This window comes from Capsicum annuum, chromosome 1 (assembly GCF_002878395.1).
Source record: "Capsicum annuum cultivar UCD-10X-F1 chromosome 1, UCD10Xv1.1, whole genome shotgun sequence".
NCBI classification, from domain to species: Eukaryota; Viridiplantae; Streptophyta; class Magnoliopsida; order Solanales; family Solanaceae; genus Capsicum; species Capsicum annuum.
The window spans coordinates 186,470,977-186,493,869 of NC_061111.1; the positions used below are offsets into that span (position 1 = coordinate 186,470,977).

At 33.5% G+C, this 22,893-nt stretch overlaps 2 protein-coding genes across 4 annotated transcripts in view; both read right to left on the reverse strand.

The window, feature by feature from the left end:
- LOC107842582 (acyl-CoA-binding domain-containing protein 6) overlaps positions 1–5,198 on the reverse strand; it is a 29,221-nt gene extending 24,023 nt beyond the window's left edge. The window contains exons 1-6 of one of the 3 annotated variants that reach the window (XM_016686516.2): positions 4,920–5,198; positions 4,705–4,797; positions 3,310–3,373; positions 3,060–3,212; positions 2,899–2,976; positions 1,492–1,596 (exon numbers count right to left, since the gene is read on the reverse strand). In XM_016686516.2, coding sequence (XP_016542002.1) covers positions 1,492–1,596; positions 2,899–2,976; positions 3,060–3,212; positions 3,310–3,373; positions 4,705–4,742 — 438 coding nt within the window. In that variant the 5' untranslated portion in view covers positions 4,743–4,797; positions 4,920–5,198. The other 2 variants (XM_047408170.1, XM_016686524.2) reach the window with 2 other exon arrangements.
- A 6,069-nt stretch (positions 5,199–11,267) lies between these two features.
- Positions 11,268–22,893, reverse strand: part of LOC107842595 (ISWI chromatin-remodeling complex ATPase CHR11) — a 16,456-nt gene continuing 4,830 nt past the window's right edge. The window contains exons 2-25 of the mRNA XM_016686534.2: positions 21,057–21,182; positions 20,859–20,965; positions 18,995–19,101; positions 17,851–17,948; positions 17,579–17,758; positions 17,272–17,493; positions 16,690–16,824; positions 16,197–16,479; positions 16,034–16,107; positions 15,707–15,927; positions 15,534–15,621; positions 15,297–15,390; positions 15,016–15,204; positions 14,884–14,915; positions 14,708–14,784; positions 14,504–14,593; positions 14,284–14,353; positions 14,131–14,185; positions 13,954–14,012; positions 13,711–13,876; positions 12,056–12,234; positions 11,762–11,977; positions 11,584–11,685; positions 11,268–11,493 (exon numbers count right to left, since the gene is read on the reverse strand). Coding sequence (XP_016542020.1) covers positions 11,476–11,493; positions 11,584–11,685; positions 11,762–11,977; positions 12,056–12,234; positions 13,711–13,876; positions 13,954–14,012; positions 14,131–14,185; positions 14,284–14,353; positions 14,504–14,593; positions 14,708–14,784; positions 14,884–14,915; positions 15,016–15,204; positions 15,297–15,390; positions 15,534–15,621; positions 15,707–15,927; positions 16,034–16,107; positions 16,197–16,479; positions 16,690–16,824; positions 17,272–17,493; positions 17,579–17,758; positions 17,851–17,948; positions 18,995–19,101; positions 20,859–20,965; positions 21,057–21,182 — 2,988 coding nt within the window. The 3' untranslated portion in view covers positions 11,268–11,475. The remainder of the gene's footprint in view (positions 11,494–11,583; positions 11,686–11,761; positions 11,978–12,055; positions 12,235–13,710; positions 13,877–13,953; positions 14,013–14,130; positions 14,186–14,283; positions 14,354–14,503; positions 14,594–14,707; positions 14,785–14,883; positions 14,916–15,015; positions 15,205–15,296; positions 15,391–15,533; positions 15,622–15,706; positions 15,928–16,033; positions 16,108–16,196; positions 16,480–16,689; positions 16,825–17,271; positions 17,494–17,578; positions 17,759–17,850; positions 17,949–18,994; positions 19,102–20,858; positions 20,966–21,056; positions 21,183–22,893) is intronic.

Here is a 22,893-nt window from a genome sequence, read left to right on the forward strand (position 1 = left end):
CAAGGGGAAAGTAGTTTTGAGGGCTTGTCTTTTCAAACCAAAGAAAACACTATTTATAGGATGAAAGTTTCATGCATGAGAAGCATATTAATTAAGTAATAGTTAATAGGTTCATGTATGTTTTAAAACCAAAAATGTCATTTTTTCAAGAACCTATAACGTAAAACTTAATGAATAATGAATTTGTCAAATACATTTTCTTTGTAACTCAAAACTTATGAATAATGAATTTATCAAATTCATTTTCTTTGTAACTCAAAACTTTAAGTGATGCATTTGTTTCAAAACTAATTGAAACATAACTCTCAAAAAATCTTTAACCGATGTATTTGTTTCAAAATTTATTGAAACATAAAACCAACGAAGGATACATCAGTCAGATTAACAAATTTCATTAACATCAGTGCTACCATAAAAGTACAACATGTGCTGACTTTTACATAAACATTTATATCTGAAGTCAAGTTCTGGTATCAAATATCATTGTGACAATTGGAAAGTTCAGAAAATATTCATGTAGATGTTCTCCACAGATCCAATACACTCCCTTCTTTCCATTTTGTTTGCCCTTCTAGTTATTTTAATCAGTTCCAGAAAAGATGATTTCTTTCCTAGAAAGTCAACAATTTACATGCCCTCCATATCTTCCAATTTATAATATGTTCTTTTTAGAAAGTAGTTTCCCAGCCGGCTTTGGCTCACCAACTAATCTATCACGCAGCCTTGTTGGTTTTTTAAAAGACGCGCAACAAAAAGGTTGAAAGTACTGATTGAAAATGTTTCTAATTTTTATTAAGCATTGGGGCTTTAAATAACCAACTTGAAAACATAATCCGCAGAAAATCTGCATCACAAAACTTCAAAAGAGCTAAAATATCTCAACAAATTAAAACAGCCTAATAGAAATTTAAAATTTAAATCCATCCTAAAACTAAGCAACTTATTATGCTAAAAGATGTGCAGTAACTGAATGCATATTTCGACATGCCTACTACGCGAATATGGGGGGCTCACAATGTGTGTCGTAGTTGCATCCGAACCTGAGATCCCCAAGTTGGTTATTCCCATAACTCAACCACTCAGACATCCCATTGGAGACTATTTGCCATCCTATTATTTTGATATCGTTCTACCCAAACTCACGCATAATAACCTATCCAGGCTTTCTTCTGTTAATCTCTGTGAAACATCAATCAATATCAACTAATAAAGGATAAAGGAAATATCGCACAGCCAGCATTTTTGAAAAGTGAGCTCCAGTAGTTAACCTTTTATGGAACTCATATATAAATAACATTTTCATGTAGGAAGTTTTTTAAATTTTTTTAAATGGATGTTTCCATTAGCAGGCTCTAGAAACCTACAAACTCTTACTTGAAAGAGGCATGTCACCAAGACATGGTGCATCTCTATATCTGTTTCAGTTTGTTGACAAGTAAAATCCAAAAGGAAAGCAACAAAATAGACTAGAAAAATTGGAGTGAAGGATACCAAAGCATGGCCCTTGCATGCTGGGATCTTTAGAGGAAGACTGGTGGGCGAGAGGTAAAGCTTTGATGAAGCTGTTGTCCAGGAAAAGCTATCAAAATTTAGCACCTGAAATGAAAATGAACGCATGCCACTGGTATCAAGTATGCCACCTACAAAGCAAGATGCATGACACTGATGATTGAAACTCGTCTCAGTCACTATTTAATCATTTCCCATTTTTCAAAGATCAATACAACTGCAGATTGGAGCATTGATAACAAATATAAAAGAGATGACAAACAGGGGAGATTATTTAGTCCAGCAAATCTTCAGAAAGGGCAATGTTCCTGCGGATCTATTTACTAATTTGGGTGCGCATACTAGAAGATCATCTATCTTCAATGAGGCTATTTCATTGCCTGTTTTTGTTAAAGCCAAGTTAGATAAACAAGGTATAACTAGTTTTAGAATTGGATCTAGATCAGGATACTTTATTTGGAAAGATTTTGTTAACTGATTGTATAGCTCAACTGGTAAAAATGCTAAAACTAGCTCTTTAGTATATTTTTCTTTACAGAGTGTGCTGACAAGAGTTAGCTCCTCTCCTTGTGTATCTACAATTGAGGTCAGGCCTAGTCCCCCTCTATGTAACAGTCTCATCTTTATTGTTAAATACCCCACATCGGAAAAGGGATGGGTAATTGGTTTCCTTATATGGACTTGGGCAATCCTCCCCTCATAAGCTAGATTTTGAGGTTGAGTTAGGCACAAGATCCATTTTTTACATGGTATCAGAGCCAGGCCCATCCCAAATCTTTGTTCACCGATGTTGGGCTCCCATGTCATATTGTCCACGCTCCAACTGGGCGTGCGTGGGCAATCCTCCCCTCATGAGCTAGCTTTTGAGGTTGAGTTAGGCCCAAGATCCATTCTTACATTTATAATATATGATATGACCAACGCTAAGAATTGACTGTTGGGTCCTTCGGAAGAACAAAAATACAACTACAGAACTTTTCTTGCGACTTTAAAGGTCAGAAAAAAAAAGAAGGAAAAGAAAGGGTTTCATGGTTTTGAAAATCCCTTCACGAACCAAGACAAAGAAGCTTCTTCTTACTGCTCGACACAGTTATTTAAGTCATATTTCCATCTATTTACATGTTTTATTCAACACATTTTGTCCATGTACATGTGTTCCAGAATCTAACTTCTAAAATCAGCATATCATCTTTAATATTATAAGTTCTTACTTATCAATCGGAAAATGTTTGATGTTGATCTTTGGTGATAATTAGCCCTCCCATTCCACAGTGAAATCGAACATTATTAAGTTTGAAGCGCGAAAAAGATCAATATTTCTGTTTATATTTTCAGGTACGAGTCATCAAACTTGAGATAATGTTACTTAAGGAGCAATCACCATTTTACCTGTACATCCTCTAACAATCGGCTACCAGTTTCTCCACCAACAACCACCATCTTGTTCCCAACAACAGCTGCTGCATGCTACTCAGTAAAAGCGACATGTTAAGTTTTAAGGCATCACAATTTTAATAAACATGATATATCTTTGAACAGTAGTCAGTTACATTGAAGCGAGGTGTAGGTTTTTCTCCAGCTATAGAAAGAAGCATCCAATTTTCTGAGCCACCTGAAGCACAATTGTTAAATTCGGGTGCACCCGATGAGCATTGGCAGCTCTTTTCTTCAGAATTGTTATTACTGTGAGGAACAGCTTCACCCTGTCATGCATAAAAAGCTTAAACTTCCTCCATCTCGGGACTCATATGCAACACGTGACTCATATGCAACACAAGGAAAGTTGCAATAAGGTCTTACACTAGAACTGCTAGAACGCTTGGGGTGCCTCATTGGACTTCTAGTTCCTTGAGCTGAGTTCAACCTGAGTAAGATTAAGGATGAGCTCAGAAAGGTATATGGTTCAGAAGACGTAGAATTTTGGAACATGCTACGCTATAGTGAGGAAATTCATATCCTTAAGATCCAGTAACAAATTTACGTGAGAGATGAAAAAGCCTCAAGTACCTATAGAAGGATTTTAGCAACTTACGTACGCGTGGACATCATATTACTGTTATTTATAAGGTATAAAGCATGCCAAAAATTGTACTAGAGATTGCAATGGCATCTTACACATGAGGATCTGAAATGGGAGCACAATTGATTCAGGGGATTCATCTAGACAACCTTAACTATTTAACTAGTTTGGGATTAAGGCGCAATGATTGATCGAGTGAAATGGCATCTTACACATGGAAAGGATAGCAAAAAAAGCAAACCATATCTGTCATATGGGAAGATCTTTCAGTAATCGTCTGTTACCTAACATAATTAATGTTATGTCTAGTTTTGCCTTCCATAAGTGTTCCATTTATAGAGATCATAAAACTTTAATAGTAGGTTAAATACAAGCCAATGAGCAAAGTTGTTCACCAATGCCGATTGTGATAACACAGTCAGTACTTGACATCTTAGCAATGCAATTTATAGTTTTTGAATAGGGGCGAAAGGTACACTTCCTAGAAAAATCTCATGGAGGCCTCCATCTATGAGGTAAAGACAACATCCAGTTGCTAAATTCTAATGTTTAATAAAGAACCCAATCGAAACTCAAAAATAGTAAAGCTCTGCTAAAAGTCTCCAAAATGTGCTATTTTGAGGAGAAAATCCTATGTTCTTCTACCACTAGCAACCAATTCTAGCAAAGAGTAATACTTTTGTCTAGACCATTGTGAACTTGCCAGTAACAGCAACTCAGTTAAATTGTTAGTGAACGATAATGTGATTAAGCCTTGAAGACAAATCAACTAATTTTAACATGTTTGATAGTTTCTTAAACTAAGATACATACTAATATCCAGAGAATAAATTTGGACATATTCATAGTCAATAATGACACTTCCCATTTGAGATACATTCTCATCTTTCTAACAAAACATACAAGATGAATGTATAATTTTCACCTTATCTAGGTGTGAGCAAAGAAAGAGGATTGACTTGCCAAAAGAAAATCTTCTTTGAAATGGAAATATGCACAATCTCCGGAGACATATTGATGAAATCCACGACTATAATAAATGCCAGCGTCTCAATCCCAACTAAGCACACCAGCACAATACACAAAAACATGCTAGTAAATAAAACTAGTGTACAAAAATACACACATTTTGGCTACATGTATGGTTTCTAGGCATGAATAAACGATGTATTTACCTCCCGAGTTTCATACGCCGTTTCGAGAACCCGAACATTTTGCTAAAGTAGTACTAACAAATACCGCTGCAGTAGCAATACAAACACTCAAACCTTCAAAAAAGAAAAAACCGGAATACGAAGGCACATTATCGTCCGCATCACATTTTCATGAAGGAAAAAGCTCAGAGTTTGAAGCATTATAGCTACAGAGTACAGAGAAATCGGCAACTCACTTAAGAAGAAAACTAGGTTTTGACAATGCGCATTGAAGCTAATTCACGGATCATCCACATTGAAAGCGACAGAAACTAGATATCTCCAAAACTTGATTAACTTGGGAGTACACACACCTACAGGTTAGTCCAGAATTGTATATGTAATATGTCTATGGTTTGCTGATGATTTTACCGTGACCTGAAAATTACTCAGGTTAATGTAGAGTGAAAATGAGTTGAAAATTGACCAAAGAGACAAGTGCGTACATTAGCATATCTACTCCACAAAAGTACATGTACACACAACTTGATGCAAAGATAATTCGATAAGGTTAGCATATTTTGGTTCAAATTAAAAAAAAAAAAAATTAAATCAGAATTTAATATGTTTTATTATTTTTCGGATAGATTTCGATTTTAAATTTTAAAAATTTGATTAAATGATTTAATTTTTTATTTTTTAAAAAGAAAATTGGTTAAATCAAAAAATTAAAATTATATAAATAATATATATATTTTATTATATACTATATAAAATATGTATATTATTTATTATATGTATTCACTGTAAATATAATATATAATAAGTAACTCAAATCGCCAAACACCTTACAAGTTATTAGTTATGTTCCTAACCTTAAGTGTTCATTTCAATACTGATTGTTGACTTATTTCAGGCTTTCAGTGGCCCCTCGAGGAGACGAGACAATGAGCATCTAGTTATATATTATGTTAAAGTTATGATTATTTTATTTCATTTCATGTGTATTGAGTTATTTATATTTGAGAATAAAAAATAGGTTTGAAAAAAATATTTTTCTAGAATAATCATCAATTTTAAATGTACAGTCATGACAAAGAAAGGTTCACTACTTTAATCTTCAAAATCAAAATATAAATTCAAAATAACCGAATCGAATTTGCAGAAATCGAACCAAACTAAATTTACAGAAATTGAACCAAACTGAATTTATTCCGATTAGGTTACGATTGTCATTTTCATCAATTAATAAAAAAATCGAACCAATATTAAACAACAAAACCGAACAAACTGAATGTCCACCCCTATAATCGAATGTTGTTTCAATTTTTACTTTGTTAGTTTTGATAAATATTCAAAAAAATCATATTTTATTTTAATATTAATTATTTATTATTAAAATTATTTTTTTATATATTACTATACATCAATTAATATGAATAATATGATAAAAATACTAGATCAATTATTATTTTCTTAATAATTGTACCAAGACAAAATGTAATATGCAAACCCACAAATATAAAATTATATACTCGCTTCCTTTCGTTTTACTTTTGCTCCGATTCCTTAAGAAAATTCAAACTAAAAGAGTATTTTACTTAACTAATATTAGTAATGATACTTTAAAATTTTAAATTTAATAATTATAAATTTAATTTAATTTAATTATTTAATTCTAAAAATAATATGTCAAAATATATATAAAATTTTCTTATTTAATAAATTAGATAAGTAAATTAAAATATTTAATTTTAATAAGGGGTCAATCAAAAGAAAATGAAGCCATGAAGGGAGTATTAGGTTGGTGATAATTTTACTGAGCGGGAGTGTGTGAACCGAATGGTGCATTTTATGGCATTTCGTTCGTTTGTGTAATTTCGTCATTACGTTTGATTACGTAAACCATTGCAGTGCAGATGCTAAGATGCGCTATGGGTGTTCAGTGGACCATATTTTGTTTGATTGAGTTTTGGGTAAGAGTGAGTAGAGGTGCATTTATAGCGAGGGAAAGAAGTGGGTCTACTATTGTTGTTGGAATTTGTGGATGACCCAAAATTCCAAATAGAATAGGTGGAACTATAATTATAATAAATAATAATATTTTTATAAAATTATAATTTATTAGTAGTATTATTTTATTTATTAATTAGGTAAATATATATTTTATTTTTATTATTTTATATTTTTTTATTTTCACTTCACTATTTCATCTTCTCAAATATAGTCATAGCTTTTATATTCTTTTTATCTTTTTTTTATTATTTTATATTTTATTTTATTTTTATTTTCTTATTTTCACTTTATTCTCTCTCTTTTATTTTTCTTTTTTTCCTTTTTTTAATTTTCTATTTTTTTCTTCTTCTTTTTTCATATTTAAAGATAGTTATCTTCGTGATTTTCAAGATTTCAAAATAAAACATCATTAGTATCTTTCACTCTCTTATATCTCTACTTTTCTTTCTTGTTAGTTTTTTTCATCTTATGTTTTTATCATTTTAATTTTTTATTTTGATTTCTTTTTAATTTTTTTCTTTCCACTTTATTTTCTTTTTTGTATTTCTCTTTTTTTCTTTTTTCTTTTTTTTTTCCTTTCTCATATTTTTTTCTTTTTCTATTTTCGTTTTCTTCTACTTTTTTCTATTTTATTTTTTTCTTTTATATTTACATTTCTATTTCTCTTTCTTCCTTTTTTTTTCACTTCTCTTTTTTCATTTTTTTCTTTTTATATTTTTATTTTTTTCTATTTTTTTACTCTTCTATCTCTAATTTTTATTTTGAAAAGACAAATATATATATCACATACACATATTTCAAATATATACAAAATACATAGTCATACAGATCTGGATATGTATTTCCAGTACAAAACATACATATATATTTACAAAATATATATCATATTCATATTAAACAGTAACAAGAATGACTATACCATATATCTTCATATGTATTTGCGAAATACAAAGGTGATTCATATAAAATAAGAATATACATATTGATCAGGTATATATTCTGTAAATACATATGTAGAGCTATATATATTTTATACGGTATTGGATTTGTCTTTGAATTTTACATACTATGTCATTTTAGAGGGTAACATATGTACTTATTTGTTTTCTTTTACTGTTTAAGATATGTATCATATTTTTTTTTATTACTGATATGTATATGTATATAATTGTCATTTTTGTTATAAAGATTTTGTGTCCTATATGTTTATACATACATGTGAGTCAGATACGTATTTTTAAAAATACATATGCAGATATATATGTATGTTTTTTACCATAAATACATATGCAGATCTGTGTATCTATTTATTTTGTATATTTTTTGAATATGTATTTATGATATAGATATTCGTCTTCTAAAAATAAAAGATAGAGATAGAAGAGTAAAAAAGAAAAAAAAAGAAAAAAATAGAAAAAACCAAAAACGAAAAAAAAAAAAAAAAAAAAAAAAAAGAAAAAAAAAGAGAGAAGTAGAAGAGAGAAAATAAAGTGGAAAGAAAAAGATGAAAAAAAAAAGAAATTAAAATAAAAAATATAAAAAAATGAAAAAACGAACAAGAAAAAATAGTTAAAGATATAAGAGAATGATATTTTGAAATTTTGAAGATCATGAAAATAATAATCTTCATATTTGAGTTTGATTTGGAAAACGAATCTACTAATTTAAATAAGAGTAATTTATGAGAATTTAATTAGATTGGATAATTATTCCTTATTTAACTCAACTAATTTGAGTAAAATAAGGGTAGTAAATCTTGTTGTATATGTATGTTTATAGCAATAGTTTATTTAAATACAAAATACAATTTGCTATTTTTTATAATTATGAAACTGTTACTATAAAAGTTACAATTAAGGCTCCATAATTATTATTTCTTAAATTTTTCCTTTCAACTTTATACTCGTGTCAGCAAAAGCCAAGAAATTAAATGGGATGATGTGACTTTGAATTTTTGATCTTGATAAGAAAAATCTTTATAGATTAGTCTTTTTATTTTATAAATAATACAAGTATATTTTTGTCTTTCTACATCTCAAATATCTTTAAACTTTTTATTTTCATTTATCTCTCAATTTCTATTTTAATTTAATTTTTTTTACTTTTTTACCTTAATTTTTATTTTTTTTCTTATTTTAATTCATTTATCTCAACTTTTTTTTTTTCCTCAAACATTATTTATTTCTTCATTTCTCTCTTTCTTTAATTCACTGAACTCAATCTTTTTTTTTAATCATTTCTCATTTATTCTTTTTCATTTTTCTTATGTTTTATTTTTATTTTTTTCTTCTCATGTTTTTTTTTTTCACTTTTTTTTTCTTTTTGTTATTTATTCTTCTCTTTTTTTAACCTTTATTTTTTCTTGTCTTATTTTTTTTTTCCTTTTTTCTCAATCTCTTTTTTTATTTCTTTATTTTGTTTATTCTATTTTTTTTAATTTTTTCAACTTTTATTATATTTGGTAATAAATAAAAAAATGGATAATCCGCATTTAGGAACTAAAAGTTGGGTTAAAGTGTACAAGATAAAACTTGGGGATATCCCAAAGTAAATCAATTATTATCAAACTCAAATTATAAACTCATCACATACACCTAATATTTATGGCTTGAGTCACTCTTTTTAGTTTTATTATATTTTAACTCTTTTGTCACCTTGAACTAATTCTCCCAGTAAACTAAGAGAAACACTCATAACAAAAATCCTATGTTTTTTTTTTTTCCAAAGATCAGCAAGCAAACCACAAATTAGCCAAAGAGAAAAAAGTCACATCTCAATCCATTTTTCTACTAAACTAGCTACACTGCACTACCCCTAAACAATGTTAATTATCTTAAGAAAGTCACAGATCTAACCATCATTGGACTGGGAAAATAAAATCTTCACCAAATAGAACCATCCAATTTGACAACAAAATTTACTCCTTCGAGAAGTATCATGGTATGAAAAAAACCCTCGAAGGTTTATTAACATGCAAACAACTAGAAGATTACCAAACAACCTAATCAACACCAAAATAAAAATACTTCATTTTTCAATCAAAAAAAGCTCGAGGACGGCACACAGCATCCATACATCAACACAAGTATGACAAGACACAATTCATCATCAAAAGAAAACTGACAAGGACACATGTATCATCAAAATAAGTACAACAGTTTCAAAAATATGCTATACTACCCCAATCAAAAATTGTGCATTGTCGCTAATGCATAAAATGAAATAAGTAGAGAGGTAGGAGCTCCCTGAAAAAGATGGTGCTATTGAGCTAGAGCAAAGAGATAAAAATTGCTTCCACTTCTCCTTGAGTTTTCCAGGTTAACTTGAATCCATTTTGTGTCACAAGAAAACTTCGAAGAAAACTTTATATTGCATTGAATTCATTAGTACAAGGAAACTTAGCAACTACAGAGCTAAGCTTTGGATGATTAATAAGAAAAATGAAAGTGCAGCTACAACAATGTATCTTCCTTTGCATCACAGTTTGTGTCGAGAACTAATACATTGATTATAAACCATAAGTTCCAACTCAAGCCATCCACTTCACTTTACGAGATAACCTATTGATTCAACTAGTTAGGATTTAAGCAAGGAGGTTAGAGATCAAATTTGCACCTCTCTAAACCTTTAGCCATGAACCAGAAAAGGTTCCCACAGAAAGGAATCTAACGTAGGTATAACACCAAAACCTCATCCGAGCTTAAGTTCTCATTTAACAGCTATTAAGTGCACAGGCAAATATACCCACGTAATTCTAACCAACCACCAGAATTACTACTTAGCCATTCACTCCTAAAGGTCGACAATTAATTCAAACTGGATTAAATGCATAGCCAAAGTTCCAAAGTTTCTGAGGTTTCAACCATTGTGCTCAAGACGATCAGTTCACAAAACTCACTAGTTGATATAGCAACCCCAGAGAACTTATCCATGAAGTCATTTCTCAATCCAGTTAAGGCTAATTTCTCAACTAAGAGAATCCACCACCAACAGAGTAAAAGCAGACACAATTTGGCAGCTAATGTAACTTGAAAATTGAAGCACAATAATAGTTGATCAAAAGACACAAGTCATCACCAATTAAGCCTTTCCCACAAATCATTTTCATCCAGTGTAAAACAATTCAACCACAAAATTTAAAGCAAGACACAACAACATTCACAGGTTTGAACAATAGATCAAACAACCTGATCAAAAAACTTTAAAATCAATCCAAACTACACAAAATTTACTTGGAAACATCTCATATTGCTAAGTTACGCAGACTACTGACAAATCACTCAATCTGTGGAACAAGTTGCAGGCATCCTGATGTAAACTTGGCACGTTTAAAAAGCTCATCACATAACTACTATAAAATCAGAACTAAATGGTCATCTTCATTATATTAGCATACTTAACTGATCAACCTCGTTTTCCCATTTTAAACCTTATCGGTGGTCCCAAGGCTCACTTGCCACTTGCTTTACGTACCTATATTTCTAAATGGACATGGTTTGGTATCTTTTCATATTTAAAATGCGAACAAATGTTCACCAAAAAAGTATAGCGAGCTGGGATCTACACTACATATTAGTGTCGCACCAACATGACAAACTAGCTTAAATAGAATTGCATGGTGATTATGTACAATGGTACTACACATCACATCTGAATATATTGGTGGTTTTTCTCCGCATCACTTGACGGAATTGCAGTGTGCCCACGACATTACACAGTTGGTGTCTCGGATGACCAACCTAGTTTTAAAAAAAAGGTATCTAACCCCCCAAACAAAGGCCTGTCTAAGTTGAACCATCACTTCTTCCTCTTGCCCTGTAAAAAGAGGAAACGCCATGCATAATATTAAGTCACACGTGGGAGGTCAAACCAAAACAAACATAAAATCATTGCAAAAATATTTACCAAGCTCATAAAATCATCCATTGATGACTGCTTTCGCTTCTTTAAGGTGGGAGAGCTTTCAGCTGCCTGCCTTGCCACAGTGCGTTTTGATGGTGTCATGTTCTGTGTTACAGAAAATGCTTTTAGCATCAATTGTATCTTTACACTGCAAACAGCACAAAAAGGTCAGAGTAAATACCTTTGCAAGTTTCTTTTCTTTGCGGGCCTGCCTCTGCCTCTCATCAAATTCTTGGTTTTCCCTTTCCACCAATCGAATAAGTGCATCACATCTTCTAGCAAGTTCTTGAGTTGTCCGAGACTTCACAAACCAATCAAACCGAAACAAAGGAGACGTTCGGAATGCAGTTTTTAGCTCATCCCAGTTTCCATAGCCAAGCTTGTGAACCATACACATCTACAAAAAAAATACCATATCCATCAATCCCAAAAGATAAACAGCAAAAGATTAAAGCCCCAAAAGTTTATTCTGTACCATGAAACGATCACACTCCTCATTGTACAATTTTCCTTTGTTCTGACCATACTGGATCTTCAACTCCAACCATGGATTCTTGTAGCGGTCCAACTTCTTCCCAATTGCTTTCATTATCTCGTCTTTTCGCGAAATTCTAGCCTCTCCTCTCTCAATGTTCTTTATAATCCTATCATAATCTGCAAGCACTCCATCCATTAGAATAAAGTGCTCAAATGTCAAAAAGACCATTCCTAAATGCTATCTATATAGTGCAAAAAAACATTAGCCACAAGAGGGAACTTTATTTCTGCCTGAACATTAAGTAACCTATTTGTCCACTATCTTTTTTTGAGTTTAGCAATGTAAACAAGTATGACATTGTGTGTGAAATATTTAGCGACTCAAATTGCCCAGGGCTGTAGTGCTTCAGGCACAACACATGATGTATTAGGTACATGTCACAATTTCAAACCCTATCATAAAAAAAAAAACTTTGTATTTAAGTGGAGACGAGTAGAGCTGCAGGCCTATCATCCACCGAGTTTCAACAGTGAAAATTCCTTGACCATCAAAAGAAAAGGATCTAGCAACGCAAAGTATACTCTCACAATCTCAATTTATATAATACCATTTTTATGTGCACATACATTATGATGCCATTTTGACTTCTATATCACACTAGCACTAGACAAAAATAGTTGAAAATATGTTTAATAGCAAAAATGTCATCAGGTTTAACATGAATAGTTACATATCAAAGAATAATCTTGAATAGCTCAACAGATTCTTTAACCCTGTGAAAGTTGTTTAAATAGCATTATTAGCTATAGAACAAAATATTTCTAATATGGATGAATGATATAAATCTCTTAGGAAGTTGGAAAGCTTAGCGTAGAAGATGAGCATTACAAGAGCCACATAAATAAATAAATGTGGTGTATCCTGAAGATAAGAACCATGACTAGATCAAGAAACCTTATTACCATATTTTGTAGCACTAGCATACTGCAAAAGTAAAACCATTTATTAAATCTTGCACTACTTGGCAAAGAAAAGGAAGTGGGGTTTGCAACAAAGAAATGACAGGGAAATTGAACATATTATTTGTGTTTTGACAGGTATAGTCCCTTCGCTTCTCAAACAAAACAAGCATATACACTAGACAATGGAAGAATGCCATGCACACAATTCCCTCCAAAATTAAAGTAACCTACTGGTTTTCATAACCAACGTTCCAACTCCTGAGAGGGAACTCCCACTCAATACAATATTATAGCGTTCAACAGTTGCATAGGGTCCAGTTTGCTCATTCCAGCATGGAAGAATGTCATGCACACAATCCCCTCCCAATTAGACGTATTCTCTTCGTTTTTCATAACCAACATTTCAACTCCCAAGAGGGAACTTCCACCCGATACAATATAGTATTTGACAGTTGCATAGGATCCAAGTTGCACATAGCATTCATATCTCCTTTGCTGTACTTAGAAACACCCCACCCACCCCAAAAAGAAAAAGGGGAAACATGTAAACCCTGTGTTTACCCACTTGAAACGTAATTGTATTAACCACTCTAGTGTTAACAATTGTATAATATGACAATTAAATGTTCAATTTGGAATGGAGAGTTGACAGTAATTCTTTCTTTATTTGCTAAATTATCTACGGCTTACCATTTAGCTCTTTGTATCTTTCTTTGAAAACGTTTGCATATCTTTCAACCTCCTCCTCTGTCTTTCCTTCCATTTCAGCGGCGATACTTTTTATGTCATTCCGGCCATACTTCTCGCATGCCCTGATAAAAGTACTGAAGTCTCTCCTACTCCATGATGAAAATCCCTGCATGTACAAACTATCAAATGCTGATAAATATAGAAGGCATATATAACCTCAGGACGAGTTATTAAACCACTTACTTCCTCCAATAGTTTGTCCTTTTCTTCCTGCTCCTCAGCAGTTAAAGGCTCTCCCACATCTACAATGAACCAAGTGTTAGCATATAGTCACAAAGCAAATCAGATCCTGATTTGCACCTACATCCAATTTTTAAATAATAAAAGAGAGAACTATTTTAAAAGGAAAAAGAAATATACCTTCAGGCTCTTCCACTTCTATACTGTCTTTTAATTGATTTTTCTGGTGAGATTGCTGAAATGAACAAGAAAATTAAGACACTAAACAGAAAAAGAAGGCACATATAAAGGTGGCAATAGAAGAATTCTGGAACATCCCAAGACGTAACCCACCATGAGATGACGCACTTCCTTCTCATACAGCTCACTTAGCCTCTGGGTATTAAAGAACTGAAAGTCGTGCCTATGAATGGTAAGACATGTCAATACACAGAATCTTGGCAAAGGAAAGAGACCAACTTGTGAAAATTTGAACACAGAAAGGTCATGTTTGCCTATGGCACAAAAAAAACTGGGAGGAGCAATATCAGAATGGTTTGCAATGTTGACTTACAGCTGAGGCATCCTGGGAATCCTAGGCTCTTTAGGTCTTGCAGGACCACTTTGTCGCATGGTTTGCTTGAAATACTCAGACTCCGAGTAACTGACACAAACGAGTCATTTAAATGGTGATAAATTAAACTGTCAACACATTGAAGGTGAATATAGCAACTTAAAAAATCATTTGAAGGTGAATATAGCAACTTAAAAATCATACTTCCGCTTCCTCTCCCGTTTTGGAGGTTCTATCCAATTGTCACTGGCAATTTTCTTGAAATCTGCCTTGTTTTCATCCTTCACCAACAAAACGCAAAGCAGAAAAAGGAAGATAAAGACACAAAAGAGGTGAAACAAAGAATTGTTAAGAGAGCAAAACAAAAGGTTCACACTTACCTTCTCATCATCAAAGTCATACAAATCAGCAGCTGTAAAAAGTCATCAATCTATAGTTAAAACCATATCATTTTATAACAGCAAAAAAGAAAGAGTAAATAGAGACAAAAGAAAGCAGAGCAGAGTGCATACTATCATCCATCTTAAACTTGATAGCATCTTCTGTAAACTTTTTCATCTTGGCATCAAGTTCTGCAGTTGCCTCTTCTCCTTTGGCAATGATTCTATCTATATCCTCATCCGTTATAGTGCTATCTTTGGAACTGAAAACCATTTCAGCACCAAATCGCACCATCTGTAGCAGCTCATCCTTATTAACGGCTGCATGATCAACCAATCAATGACACATCGAGAATACCCTAATATGTAAAATATAATCAAGACAAAGCAATAAAACATAAATGCAAACTCACTTTTTTGCTCAGCCAGCCGTCCCTGCTGGATAACTAATGCATCAAGCGCCAGCTTCTTATAAGCCCTTTCAATCACTTTTTCCTCAATTGTATACTGTTGGAATTAATTAAAATAAGAAACTCTCAACAAAAAAAAATAGTTGAAATAAGAAACCTTCTCAACTAAAATGTAAAACGAAATAAGAATGTGTCAACTGTCAATATGAGAAACCAGAGTGCTCTAGAAAGAAAACAAACCTCAGTGCAGAAACGGAATACTTGAACTTCCTTCTTCTGTCCAATTCTATGGGCACGGTCCTGAGCCTGCAAGTCAACCTGTGGATTCCTGTAATATGATGACGGCAAAGCCAAGAGACTCAGATATTATATTATTCTTCAGATTCTGAAAACCAGACTTACAAGATCCTCACCAGTCACTGTCGTAAAGAATTACAATATCTGCTGTAGCAAGATTGATACCAAGACCACCAGCTCTGGTTGACAATAAGAAGGCAAATTTTTCACTCCCTGGACTGTTATATGCTTCAATAGAAGCATCACGATCTTCCCCACCAGTGTTTCCATCAATCCGACAGTACTGGTGGCCTCGGTACATTAGGTAGTCTTCAAGGATGTCCAGTAGCCGTGTCATCTAAATAACAATATTGAAATTAAGTGCTCAGCCCAAGAAACTGTACATTAGATGATTAGAAAAGGGATAGCAGGACATAAGGTCAAGAACAAAAAGACGGAAAAACCTGTGAAAAAATTAAAACCCTTGAACCACGTTCCTTCAGCTTAGGAAGCAATTTATCTAGAAGAACCATTTTGCCTGTATCAAGAACATGCATTATAAGAAAAAACCTTACAACCACAATTCATTAGAAATTTCCTGTTCATTCGTGGAAGTCAAAACACTACCAGCATTTTCTATGAGATGCTCTCCAGTTGTATATGGAGGTCCTGGTTCAGCTCCTTGGAAAAGATATGGGTGGTTACAACATTTTCGGAGCTGCATTGCTATATTAAGAAGACGCTTGCGCTCTCCTCCAGAATTAACAACCTCAAGATCTTTCTGCAACAGAGCCCTATAGTACTGTTTTTGCATCTGGGACATACCAACCTTAAGAATTGTTTCCTTCTTTGGAGGCAAACCTTTCTCAACATCAGACTTCAGTCTCCTAAGAAGGAACGGGCGAAGGACCTGATCAGGCAGCAAAAATTGGAAGATCAGTGAATATTTTTTCACAGTGTGGCATGTTAACATTCAAAAATATGGGAATTATGTCAGGTGCAAGATCTTGCACCAAACTGCTAGTATAATTAAACAAACTGCTGCTGGAACTTTTTAATAAATTTTCTTTTCAATACTTGAAGCAGGTACCCTTTTCCCTGTAGCTACTGAAAAATTTACCTTATGAAGCTGTTGGACCACCTCCTGCTGGTCATTCTCACCAGATATTTGAAACCATTCATCAAATGTCTCAGCCGAGCTAAAGATCTCTGGCAGCAAAAAGTTCAGAAGCGCCCAGAGTTCATGAAGATTATTCTGTACAATTTGCATAGAACCCAGCACATCAATTGACATCAGACATGAGAGTAGAGATCCATACCAGAGAGTGCAAGATGCCAAAACATAACAAAGGTAAGGCATAAAAACTAGCATTTCTGTTGCAAAATAAAAGGTAAGATTTAACTGGCAAAGAAATTAAGAGAAGGGGTTTAAGAAGCCATTATATGGGAGAGTTCAATTGAATAAAGCATCTGAAATGTTTAAACGAAAATAAATTAACTTGCTACAGAGATGCCAGATGCCCCACACAAATTATTAAATATAACACCATTTCATATCCAATTATCAAATTTTGGCATAGGTAAATATGCATTTAAGGGACTGGCAAATTGAGACTGGGTTGTATGAAAAGGCCAAGTATCCTTTCAGATAAAAGAACCTACTTGCTAAACAAAAAGGAAATCATTGAAGACAAATATTCACCTGAAGTGGTGTCCCTGTGATCAACAACCTATAATTAGTGTTGTAGAGCCTCATGGTTTTGGAAAGAAGAGAATTTTCATTCTTGATTCTATGAGCCTCATCAATGATGATATAACGCCAACTAAAGCGTCGTAAAGCAGACTTCTCTTTGATAGCCATCTCAAAACTTGTGACACACACATCAAACTTCCCAGCAACTAGTAATTCCTCCCGAATGTATCTCTATAAAGGAAAAATGGTGGCATAGTCAGGAGAGGCAATGAGATATATACATAAAGGAAAGAACGAGAGTCTCTTCTCTGCATACCCTTTCTTCAGGGTTCCCAAGGAACTTTACAGCGCGTATAATAGGACAAAAACGCTTGATTTCATTCATCCAATTGCCAAGTGTGGATTTCGGAGCAACAACCATATGCGGACCAGTAATTCCTCTAAATTCATTCAGGTACCCCAGCAAAGAGATTGTTTGCAAAGTCTTACCAAGACCCTATGCAAATACAGTAGTAATTAAATAAAGATGATTCTCTCGAAAGTTTGGTACACAGAATGAAAGGGAATATTTCAAGTGACAACACTGACCATTTCATCAGCAAGTATCCCATTTATGCCATTCTCATATAGCCGTATCATCCAGTTCAAACCGGCAAGTTGATAATCCCGCATCTTTCCCTGAATACCTGACAAACAAGCGCATGTAACTGTTACATCCTTAAAGAGATGAGGAGATGAGAGAATTGACAGAGACATTTGTTTGATATTGAAACATTATTAATCACAATTAAATTCAAACTTTGACTAGTCAATTTGATTTTTTTCCACCAGAATGCCACCCAAAAGGTCAAGGCTATAAGCTTTTAGCACTTTCATGTAAAATGCTAGTAATTGCATCTGGCAAACCACATTATCCAAACATTTAAAAGGTTGCAGAGCAGATACATTTATTTAACTATTTTAAATCTACTACACACCCTACTGCGTAGGCCCGATTCTTTTCTCTAGGCTAAGAACATGGAACTTTTTTGATAAATGGCAGCAAATTCAAATTCAGGATGAAATATAGTGCCGTTAACGGGCAAACTGAACTACGGCTTATCCTCTAGGAACTTAACCAAGCACATTAAATATGATATAGCAAGACCATGACAAAGTTCTAAGACTGTTATCTAACATCTAGGTTGCTTTAGCTGGTTGTATAGGAAAGGCCTTGCAATTTTGTCAACTAACCTATAACAAGATTTGCAAGTGCAGGGCTTATTTTTAAAAACCCAGTAAGGCATAATTATTTCTCAACTAGTAGAGAATTCAAAAAGAACTGAAAATTTACCTCAAAAGGGTTAAGTAATTGAAGCAAATATCTTACGTTATAAAAGTTCCTCAAAAGATTACTGAAATCACTATTTCTACAAGTATGTATTATTTATAAGCCCCATTCAAATAACATTTTTTTCAAGTTGCGTTGGATTTAGATATATAAATGGTTAAATTGTAAAAGAGAAGGATGATAAAGGGGATCACTGAACAATGCATTTTAAATCTTTAGAAGGGAGGGCCCTATTTGATCAGCTAGGAGATTTAACAATTCAGGGTAATCTCACTTACACCCTTTTGAGACAGTTCCCAGAGTCTGTAGAATGTGTAAAGCAAGAAACTACATATTTCTCTATTTTGTGTGATGGTGGTGGTGGTTGTGGTGTGTTGCGTGTGGGTGGGCAGGGGGTCTTACAAGAGGGTTGTGCCAATAGCCGTGTATTCCCAGATAGCCCACCCTCTTCTTCTTTGAGATACTCTTCATCTTCTTCCTCTTCAGTTATCTTTGACGCATGACGACCCCTGGGAAAAAAGTCTAATCATTTGTCTCATACAGAAAACAATCATACATGTATACCAGTAATGCAGTGAATCACACTAATGAAGCAAGCTTCTCCATATAACACAGTAACGGCAACTGGAAGGGATGAAATCCAATCATGTTCATCTGAAACCAGAGGCAGATCCAAGATTTGGAGGTTCCAGGGGCCACGTGGTTCAAATAGGGTAAACAAATCGATTTTTTCAAGTTCGGACTATTTATATTTTAGATTTATGTAGACAAATCGATTGAATATGCAAATTTGTATGGTAATGTTCTCTTTTAGAAATTTTGAGCCTAAAGCACCTACACAGTTCATTTATTATCCTCTAAAGCTTTGAGAATTGAGAAAGAAACAAAAAAATCCACACGAAAAATCCGAACTTGTATAAACTATCTAAAACAATTGTTGCAGATTTATAGTTGAGAAAAAATAAAAAGAGTTATAGCTTCAGCTCAGTTATTGTCACTTATTGTGAATGTTGGTGAAAAATCAATTGAATTTTGAAAACCCTAACACAAGAATATCCATCGTTTTTAAAAACTTGGATTTTAAAAAAAAATTATATGTTAATATTTAAATATATTTTCAGCAAGTAGTATTTATGTGACATTTTAAAACTTACTAATACTCAATGATATGAAATACGCACGTAATATGCATATCAAGAGTTAAATACTCCCTCCGTCCCAAATTGGAATGGCCCATTGATTAAGAAAAATAATTAATAATATGGCTAGTTTACCATAGTGCCCCTATTAAATAATGTTTACATTTTAATTTGAAAAAAAAAGTAACTAATGTGAAGGGTAAAACATGGGGAAAAAAAATTATCTCTTCCTGATTAATGAAAAAGGACAAGTAAAATGGGAAATCAAATTAGGAAATTTGGAAAGGGTAATTTGGGACGGAGGGAGTACTTAAATAAAGAGAAAGTAAAAGAAGTTAAAAGATCATGCAAGTTAAAAGATCATGCAATTCATTTGGGAGTAATAAAGAATAGCAAAAAGACTACCAAAAAAGAAAAAGAAAAAAACAAGTAAGAATCATAAAAGATAAAAACAAAAAAAAGGTTTTTGTGTAGCAAGAAGCAAAAAATTACTGCACCAAATGCCATGTTCTCTGCCAATAGCACTTTTCACTCTTTTACGATTCCAGGTGACAAGAGTAATACATATTCCATTTCATATATATACATATATGTGTGTGTGTGTGTGTGTAATAACATGTACTTTGCCAATAGCACTTTTCACTCTTTTACCAACGAGGATCTGCTCCTGTCTGAAACCGCAGATAGCACTCGATTCTAATATAAGCAATATATAGTTAATTTTGTGAGGTAAACCTGCCTGCCTACACTAGAAACAGCAATCCCTTCTCACCAATTCAAGAGGGTACTTGAAAACCAACCTAACAAAGTGAATAGTCCCCATCAAGCTACCCAAATAAGTAATAACAATACTAATATTTAGAATGTGTTGAATTCAATTGGCCAACTACATCTACCAAAAACAAATGGATGGATGCCTACACATAATTCCTAGAAAATTACCCTCTATGTTAAAGGAGGAATATAATCATAAACCTCAAAAGAGGTTAATGTTTCCATCCTTCCTTTTCACCCATTCTATTTCCTCACCACTAACACCCAAAAGTTGCATGGTTCAAAACTAGCAAGAGATTTCTCAAACTGATGCCCCAATTACAGGAACACGACAAAGAAAACATTACACATACCTTCCTTTTGTCTTCTTTTCTGAAGTAGACTGATCTCCTTTTGCAAAATGTGCAAACAACTCTGTCTGCTCCAAAAGATACTTAAGACGCCCCTTTCCTTTGTTATTCTGTCAAAGATAAATTTGCTTCATACCTTCACAAGGACCTAATTGAAAAGAGGAGAGCCCAAAATCTCAGCAATTAGTCTAAGTATGATACCATATCAGCTTCTATGGCAGCATTCTGTGCATTCAACATTTCCTGTATCTTTTGCCTCTTACGCCGTTGCATATCCCTTAACCGCGCCTTTTCACGCTTGGAGATCTCATTAGCTGCAGCATCTTCCTAAAGGTAGCATAGCAAAACAAACTTAAAACAACTACAGTAAAGCTCTTAATACATTAAATCAGTCAAGTAGTCATCATTTTGGCATCACAGATACTACATACTGAATAATTCACACTAATGGGCTATATAAATTAGTGCTTTATCAGGGAAGTGAGCTTTTATTTCAGTGGCCAAATGATCTTCCCGTTTCCTTTATGCCATCAGAAATCCACTTGAAATATTAAGTCTAAACTAGAAACCCTACAATGACCGCTAATTAGGTGAAAGCCGCGCCTTAATTAGTAGGAGCTTCTAATTGGAACAGAAAAATCATATTCCTTTCTGCCATTTCAACACCTCCTGGAACTTCACTTATCCACTCATTAGCACATTGTTACTGGGCACCAACTCATAATAATCAACAGCTCTATTATTCACATTCCTTTCTACTATTTTGAAAATTCACCTAAAAATGCCACTCTAAACTAAAACACTAGGATAACAACTCACTAACACGTCAGTATCCAGCATTTATGCAGCAAAATTTATTGACGAGTGTAACTATGACAAACACATAGCTGTTGCCAGCTGTAGAGTGGTGCAGAGTTAGTTAGAAAGTTGCTGATGTGGCAAGGTTGTTAGAGGTAGTTAGCAGATATTTTCCCATCTTAGTTGTAGTCTATTAGTGGAAGCTTCTAGATAGTTTGTATTAGTATATAATGGACTTATGCTTCACAATGTACACAATTGATTAAATATACAATTCCTTTCAGTTTCTCTTCCACAAACACACTAATTTCTCTCTTCCAGTTCATACAGTTCAATTGGTTTCTGTATCTTAGCCAACAACTTAACATGGTACCAGAGAAACGCGTTAATTTTGGGAGTTTCTCTCTTTGATTGCACAATTTTTCTGGTACTTTTGTTGCAAATTTGAAGGAGAACAATGGCGCCGAAGATCTACAATATTCATCCTCGGTATTTGACAACTTCTGATGTACCTGGAGCTGTGCAGATTGGTATCCAGCTCACAGGAATGGAAAATTATTCCTTATGGAGTCGCGCAATGTGATTGAACCTCTTGACAAAGAACAAATTGGGGTTTATTGATGGGTGGGGTTTATTGATGGGAGCATTAGACAAGATGATTTTACAAATGACTTAGAGAAATTACAGTGGATCGATGTAATGCAATGGTCCTCTCATGGTTAATCATCAATGTAAGCAAAGATCTAGTTAATGGAATTCTGTTTCTATCAAATGCAGCTTTGGTATGGAAGGATCTAAAGGAACGATTTAATAAGGTGGATATGTCACGAATTTTTCACCTTCATAAGGCCTTCGTTACGCATGTTCAAGATGTGTCCCCTATTTCTGTGTATTACTCCTCGAAATTGAAGGACCTTTGGGATGATTATGATTCTATTGTACCACCTATTGGCTATGATTGCGAAAAATCAAAAGAATATGATGACAGTATCAGTAGACAACGATTGTTGCAATTTCTCATGGGATTGAATGACAATTACGAGCAAGCACGAAGTCAAATTCTCATGATGAATCCGTCCCCCACTGTGAACCAATGCTACGCACTAATTATTCAAGATGAAAGGCAACGAGAACTGAGTGGAGGCTATGTCATGGATGAGATGAACGACCCTACTACTCTACTTGCTAACAGACTAGTGGTAGTGGTTTTAGGCCCCAAGGATTTAGAGGTCAAAGACCT